The sequence below is a fragment of the Macrobrachium nipponense genome, chromosome 10 (genome assembly GCF_015104395.2).
Source record: "Macrobrachium nipponense isolate FS-2020 chromosome 10, ASM1510439v2, whole genome shotgun sequence".
Classification (NCBI taxonomy): Eukaryota; Metazoa; Arthropoda; class Malacostraca; order Decapoda; family Palaemonidae; genus Macrobrachium; species Macrobrachium nipponense.
Window position 1 is genome coordinate 28,800,396 of NC_087204.1, and position 8,577 is coordinate 28,808,972.

Genomic DNA, 8,577 nt, shown 5'->3' on the forward strand with positions numbered 1-8,577 from the left:
CAGCAATCCCCTATAATACCAGAGCCCCTCGGCTTCAATATGTTGACCTCCACTCCCCCAGGGCACCGGGGAACGGGTGACGGTCCCCCGGTGCCGGAAACGGGAGATCAGGGTGGGGGGGGAGAGGGGAGGAGTTGATCGTTATGCGACCTTACAGCAGCTGTGTGGCCATCGGCATTACTGTGGCTTACTGTTTGCGATTGGCGTATATTAAAGAAGCGGCCCGAGGTGCCCTTCTCAGTCGGATCCTTACTACTTGCGAGGAAGAGAGCGAGAGCGGCGTCGCTGACGGATCTGCGTACAGACCACGGTCCAGATAGACAGACATCGGGTCGCACTTTTTTTGAGAGGGAAAATTCAGACGCCACGTAAACATCAGTACGTTCTATTTTTCTTTCTGCGTCTATGGTGTTGTTGTACTTGTCATTCCCTTCTCGTGCAGGATTCGAACGCAGGTTTTGAAAGGTTGCGAGAGCCAGCGGCAGTAACCTGGTTTTTATTTTATTTTTTTCACTGATCCCGTAATAGCTCTGTGACCAGTTGGAGATCAGAATTTATCCCCTCTTGATGGGGTAGTGGTTAGTTTGTCTGTGCCTTTGTATCATTTCGAATCCTTCCGGTCTTGTCATCTCCCGATGATGGAGCAGTGGTTATTTTGGGATGGGTTTGAACCTTGGGTTGGGGCATTGTTTATTAATATGACTTGCTCTTGTGATCGAATCTATTTGAGTAGTAATTTAAAGGTTTGAAGAGTATTACTTTTCTGGTTAGTGTCTGTATAATATATAATGTATATGAATTGTGTGTGTGTATGTTTGTATGTATATGTGCATATATACATACATACATACATACATACATACATACATACATACATATGTATATATATATATATATAATATATATATGTAATATATATATATATCATTGTATTGATAATTATATCCAATGGGGGCAAAGAATTCGAAAAGTTAAGAGGGCATTGTGATCACATACACACATAGCTACATATGTAATTGCAATAACCAACATGTACATGTACCGAATACAAGAATAAAACACAAATTATAAATCCTGACCTGGATATGTATGTATATTTCATGTTCCGGCGATTTCAAGCAGATCACTTTAATATAGCACTTAATTGTGTAAATATTAAGTGCATTTGTAATACAATTTTCCGGTAACTGATAATATTTATACAGTAGAATTTTTATGATGTAATGCTAAGGTCGGATGTCAGGTGTTTTTCCAACTTTTTTTTTTTTATCCAGCTGTCACGTTAGATCATAACGATTAGATATGTAATGAACATATTAACTCATTTCAGGTCATGGATGATGAGCAGACAGCGAGTGAGTATAAATTTGAACCTTAGTTTTTTCCGTCTTATTTATTAGTGTTAGATGAAAAGGAATGATTTATGTAGGTAGTCCGTCCTAACTGACGAGGAAGGGCGAGACGCCCTTGCCAAGGCTGCTGTGGTTGTAAAAGTGTCGCCTTGGTTGGTTTTTTCTGTTCATGAGCGACAGTTTATGTAACTTGTCGTAATAGTTAGGAAGAGTTTTGTTTTGTAGTTTCCTGTTTACTAAACATTTTCCTCAATGTTATAGATGTAATCCATCTTTGGTTGATTTTGTATAATTGTTATTTGTTTACTATTTCCTCCTTTCTGCTCAATTCTATTTCCACACACTGGCAAAGTATTCTGTGGAAGATTTGCTTTGCAAATGAATGGCCTTTTGAATGTTCCCTCATTGGAGAGAAAATACATCTTTTTGTTTATGTGATTTGAAGATGTGTCATGCATTATTGAGGCGTATATCTTTTGTCTCCTCTGTCCCAATCTCCTTTCGTCTGTATTTCACAGAATTATTCTCTGTATTTACCTGTATTTCACCGAATTATTCTCTTTTTTTTAGTCATATAATTCTTTCTTCGCTGAGAATATTTGTCTCGATGATGCCTTACCTTGTAACTTCTAGTGCATTTTACATAGAAAACAGCAACTCTTCCACTTTCATGTAATCCTATACCCCTTTCTCCTATTTTATCGTCTTTTGGTCATTAAAGTCTTCTTTTATATTGTTGTAAGAGTGTGAGGTTTTTCTTTATTATTTTCTTTCTGCATGTTTAATGTCCATTGTCCTTGTCGTCTGTCTCGTGATTTGGTAACCTGACAAGTCTGAACTTCTTAATAATAGCATTAACTGTGCCTCACTTCTCGTATAACACTGCTTATTCCTTTTACTGGAACATTCCACAAGTGAACCTAGAGTTAGTATGTTCCCATTTGGAACTAGTGTTGTAGAATTGTTAGTGAACATGAGCTAAGCAAGCATACGTAATTAAAGCTTTCAAAATGATCAGCAACACCTATCTATATTAGCTTCAAAACATAATTTGACGGTTACAGTATTAGTATTTTGGCATGAATTGGTTTTAGTTACCAGAATGTTAGTTTTTAGTTCGATATTGTGGTGTTTTAATTAGATCGATAATAGCTTTGTGAAACATAAAGAGAAGATCAGTGTAACTTGAAATGGTTGCAGCATTTGCAGTAAGTTCTTGCTTTGAAAGCGAGAGCTTATACTTTAGTCATAGCGAAGACCTCTGGTGAGCGACCGCCGTCCTTTAAAAACTGCTTTGGCTGTGGCCCGTGTTGGCGTAAGACCAACTCAGTCTAAAACTTGTCATAAAATTTCGGCATCAACTTTATATTAATGATGCCTTGATTTTCCAGTTGTAACACACATCACCAGAGGTCTTGAGACTCCCAGAAGCATGTCTGTCTAAATAGTTCGTGCAACTTGTTTCAGCTGTCGATAGCGTAGACCACAGACTGCCAGTGGGGCTACCCAGCGCAGTTCTCTGCTGGAGTACGAAGCCCTGGGGCCTAGAACACTCAAAGGTATCGCTTTTGAGAGCTATTTTGGGACTACGTACTGCTCTTCAATAATAAAATCCTTGAATGCCATATTGAATTATTATGTAAATGTCGCTGATAAAATGGATCGCAAAATCTGTGAGGGTTAAAGCAGAATGAGGATCACGAATGGTTCCGAGAAAGACCTCACGTAGATTTTAACTTCAGTGCTTACGGTCAACTTACTCTGCAAGCTAAATGGAATATTTCAGTCCTGCCCAGATATATTACATTCTGCTCATAGAGTCGCAGTAGTATTGGTTATTTATTTGGATTGCAGATTCATAAGTTTAAATCTAGATCGTAAACTCCCTTTTGGGAATGCTTTGGCACAGGAGCTGCCTTGATTACTATTCAGGGCTGAAGAAGCACGCGAATTCCATGTTTCTAATAGTTTCTTTCAATTATCAACAAAATGCAGAAAAATAGATCATGGTATTAACTTTGTGTGCTTTTGGAGCAGAACTCGTTCCCTGTTAGGTCCCTGAAGGAATTTTGAATGGAAATCGCAATTGATAATTAATTATGCGAAAACATACGAGGGAGGGAGGGAAAATAGAGGTGACCTTATGCCAGTGAGTTGGAAATAGACACGCCTTGAATCATGCATGTTCTGTTGACGAACCTAAAGAGCGGCGTTCCTTCAACCTTAACAAATTGCCAACTGGTGTTAGCTGGGAGGGAGGACCGTTTATCATTACAAGAGAGACAGTCGCTCTAAATTTAAACCGCCTTCCCCGTCAGAATGTCTTCAAATCATGTCCGCCCTGGTTGGACAAATAGAACGTGTAGAGTTACGTATGTCATAAGAAAAATATTTAATCTCAGATACCGTCTAAATCTTCAACAGTTATTGCTTTCATAAAAGTGTCTGCAACTTGACAGGAGAAAATTCGCATTTTTGACAAATCTGAAACAACGTAAAATGTCATGGTCTCGTGAGATTCCCTTGTACAGAAAAAGAATCTGTAATTCTTGACAGGAGAGTGGAATTGTCTTGAAAGAAATATTCATTACCTTTAGATAATCTCAAAAAAAAAAAAGAGCAATTGTCCCGCGATTACAATAATTTTACGTAAAACTTAGCAGAAGTCCTCATCACTGAATGTTTACAAATCTGAGCAGGAAAACATTATCTTCGGAAAGTCTGACAAAGCAACGGAGAACTTGATGACTCGGTAATGGCAACATTTATTCATTTTTCGTGGTACGTGGTCCCTATAACATAGCCCAGCGCATTCCTAAGCCCAGAAGTAGCCACGGAGACCTGGCAGATGTAATGGTTGTGAGTATGTCATATGTATTATAGACCGAGGGCTTCCCCCTGGGCCCTCTTCCGGCTATATATATAGAGAGTGACCCGAACGCCATCAACTGACTTCGGCTCTGTGGCGCTCAGCTTATTATTAACCATCTGTGTTATTATTATTATTATTATTATTATTATTATTATCATTATATTTATTTATGGTTGCTTTTCATAGTATTATTTTTTTCCATTAGTCACTTTTTACTTTATATGTGACTGAAGGCTTTTTTTTAATTTCATATTTAAAAAGATTGCTCATTTCTTTCGCCATTTGGAGATTATACTATTATTTTTATATTGAAGAAATTGTCATTTTTTATTTACTTGTTTATTTGCCATTTGGAGTGAAGTTCAAATTATTTTCAGCATTACACTCATTTCTCCCTGCATGATTTGGTCAAGATATATATATATTTTTTTGTGCATTCTGTTTAGTTCATTTAAATTTTCTGAATTTTGTTTGACATCAAACTTTTCATTAATAAATAACGATTATTTAATGTGTAATTTTCTCTCTCTCTCTCTCTCTCTCTCTCTCTCTCTCTCTCTCTATATATATATATATATATATATATATATATATATATATATATATATATACAATACTATATATATATACTATAGTATATATATATATATACTATATATATCTATTATAAATATATATATATATATATATATCATATCCTGAGTTGCTGAGTTTTCAAAAAGATTTGTTAAACTTAATAATTTAAACTAAATATATCCACGAATATTACTGAATACTCTGATTTGAAGATTTGCAAGGATGGAATTGAAAGAAATAATTTGACTTTTTAATCATTAGTTTCGGGGAAAATGTTATTTGGGCGGTTGCAACAAACTTTGATCGTGTGGAGTAAGAAGCCTTGAAAAAAGGCTCTTTTAACCATAGCCCTTCCTTTCGTAAGGAAATAGATTTTATTTCAAAATGTGTTCCTTCGTCTTTGATATCACTCACCCTTCCCTATGATTATGTAAAAAAAAACAGACGCCCCTTAAAAGTGTTGTCTCTTTCAGAGGGAAAAAGGGGGGGGGTTTGGGGGTTGGTAGGGGAAAATGTCTGCTTGTCTAAAAATATCATTTGGCGGGGAAAGGTAGGAGGGGGGGGCGGGGGGTTGGATGATGGAAGGGTGGGAAGTCTATGAGTTCGGGAGCAGCAGTCATGAAGCTATTCGACCGCAAAGCAGATGAATGTTCAAGACCACCCCCCCCCCCCTCTCTCTCCTCTCTCTCTCTCTCTCTCTCTCTCTCTCTCTCTATATATATATATATATATATATATTATATATATATATATATTATATATATATATATGTATGTATACATAGAAAAATCTGTAAACTGAACCGAGAGAAAGATGGGAAAAAAAAAATTGAGGCTCGGACTAGCATTGACATAGCTTCTTTCTGACGTGGCATCACCACCACCACCACAGCCATGCGCAAGGTGTTCCAGATGTTCGACCAAGGCAAGACGGGCTTCGTGGAATGCAGCAAGTTCGTCAACATCCTCAACACGTTAGGGCAGGCCTTCGACGAGGACGAGCTCAAGGCGAGAATCGCCGAGAATGACCCCGATAGTGAGTGACTGGATCAGTTTTTGTCTCTGCCGAAATTTATAGCGCATTTTTGTATCCACGACAGGATGAGCTTTTCTCGGGAAAATGTGACTTTTTTTTTTTTTCTTTACCACTGATTATAAGCATAAAATTTTATCGGTAATTTTGGTTCACTGGTTTTAGGTATAAAATTTCATCGATATTTTTCGGTGTTACATTGTTTAAGGGGGAAAAAATTATCAATATTTTTCAGGTTTACAGATTTTGAGTGGAAAATTTTATCAATATTCTTTGGTTCACTGATTTTGAGCATGACATTTTATCCATATTTTTTGGTTCCCTGATTTTAAGCCTCTGATTTTTAATTAGTATTTTTCTTTTCACTCATTGTTAGCATAAGATTTAAACGAGTTTGTATGTATTTCATTTTATAGTTGCTTGTTTTAGGCATCTGATCTTGACTTGGATGTTCGTCTCAATGGAGTATTTTTGCTTCATTGCAGAGGAAGGAAAGGTAGACTTCGAGAAGTTCTGTTCCATCGTAATGCCATTCTTGGAAGAGGATGACGACGAGGCTATGCACGAAGAATTGAAAGAAGCCTTCAGGCTGTACGACAAAGGAGGTGAGATCTCGCCCCAAGGGTTTGTCAATTCCAGGTTACTAGAGGGAAGGGAAGAGAAGGGGAATTGCTAAAAAGGCTACAAAGCTCAATTATGAAGGGATGTATCCAGACAATAAGTTATGGAATAAGTAATGTTATTTATTTCAACTTTAATTAGCTCCTCATTTTAACTTTCTCTCTCCCATCTTTGCTGGAAGCTGTAATTGCTTTATATAATCAGTGACATCAGTGGAAAAAATGTATTTACTTTATTTTTTATTCCATTTTTGACATGTTGCATCTACTATTTTTGTTTTCATTTCCTTTTTGAAATGTTGCACTTTCTATGCTATTTCATTTTGTTTTTAAAATATTGCACCTCTGTATTTAGTAATTTCCTTTTTAAAATGTCATGCCTATATTTGTTTTCAATTCTGTTTTAAAATGTCGCACCTTCTGTATTTTTTCTTATTTCCTTTTTAAAATGTTGCACATCTAAGCTGAAAAGGGTTAAACGCATCCTATTTACATTACTTGATAAAAGCTCGCTGGAATGCTGAAATTATCTTCTGTTTTGCAGGCGATGGCTACATCACCACGGGCACCCTCAAGGAGATTCTCAGAGAGTTGGACAACAAGCTGACGGAGGAAGACTTGGACGGCATCATTGATGAAATTGATGAGGATGGATCTGGCACTGTGGACTTCGATGGTGAGCGCCCCCTTGTTTCTCTTAAGTATACGTTGAGCTCTCTCTCTCTCTCTCTCTCTCTCTCTCTCTCTCTCTCTCTCTCTCTCTCTTTCTCTATATATATATATATATATATATATATAGTATATATACATATATATATATATATATATATATAATATATATATATATATATATATATATATATATATATATAAATGTGGTGTTTGTGTAATGCAGACTGATGAAAATCACCTCTCCCAAAATTGAAAGAGACAGAAGAATAACTTACTTCAAAATTAATTGTTTTTACTCTTGTTTTCTCTTACATATATGACACAGCATTAAAACAAAGATAGTTTACAAAGTTTATTTGAATTACTACATGAGTTTTGACCGTGTAGATGTGGTTTACATTACTTGCTGGGTTTATCATGTATATGAAAAACTACAATATCTAATGGTAAATAGTCCTAAGTTCCAGAATCGTTATCCAGGTAGTTTTTTAATGTTATTAGTTATTCTATCGTTATCAGTATCGATTGTGTTTACTCTGAGAGTTTTTATATTTTATCCTAATTATACCTTTTTACCGGTACCTACACTTCAATCTCATTGTTTGTATTTCTCTCATTTTATTGCAAAGTCTCAGTTTATTGTGTGTTTTTAATCATAGGTTGTTTAATATTTCTTTATTTGCTGTCCATAAAAAAATTTACTTTTACTTTCCAGAATTCATGGAGATGATGACAGGAGAATGAATGGGGTTACCTTACCTCCGTGCAGAGGCCTCCCAGATTTCAGTGGGTTTATTTGGCCTTTGCATCGGCTCTCCTCTTCTTTCAGCGTCTCTCACTGTTTCTCTTGACCGTCGTCTTCCCTCTTCTGTTGCATGGAAAGTAATATCTATATTGCGTCTGTTGTTGTACAAGAATTTCTCTAAATAAAGTCTATATTTCTGAATGACTTTGAATGAGCTCTTTTTGGGGTATACACTATGGTAATTGGTGATTTTTGCAGCACTGTAAGAGAAATAGTAGTAGTTGTAGTAGTGGTTAGTAATAGTGGTAGTACTAGTAGATGGAATGGTTATAGTGTAGCAGCAGCATCTCTCTTATCTGGCTGTGAATTCGAAACAAATAGACTTTTTCATGGAATGTTGTATCTCTGTGCTGATGGTAAACCAGAAAAGTGCATGAATCAAAATTCCTTTTATTCCTTATGGGAAGAGCAATTATTGTATGCCCTTATTTTGCACAGGTTTAACTGAAATTAGAAGGAGTGGTAGAAGAAAGGACCTGGAAAATAAGTAGAATAGCTGTACAAAAGAAATGGACTTATTCTTAGGAGACTGAAATCAAGGCAATTGAGAATACAGAGTAATGATCAACACTGATCACACTGTAACTTACTAAGGATTCTTCAAGTATCTTGCATTGGAAACCAGATTTGAGAGAATTCAAGACTGCT

At 36.3% G+C, this 8,577-nt stretch overlaps 1 protein-coding gene across 1 annotated transcript; it reads left to right on the forward strand.

The window, feature by feature from the left end:
* Positions 1–222: 222 nt before the first annotated feature.
* LOC135223522 (troponin C, isotype gamma-like) lies at positions 223–8,070 on the forward strand. Its single transcript, XM_064261987.1, has 6 exons — positions 223–378; positions 1,331–1,355; positions 5,692–5,835; positions 6,318–6,437; positions 6,997–7,128; positions 7,840–8,070. Exons 2-6 carry the CDS (start codon positions 1,334–1,336, stop codon positions 7,866–7,868), a joined length of 447 nt encoding a protein of 148 aa, XP_064118057.1. The 5' UTR covers positions 223–378; positions 1,331–1,333; the 3' UTR covers positions 7,869–8,070.
* The last annotated feature ends 507 nt before the right edge of the window (positions 8,071–8,577 follow it).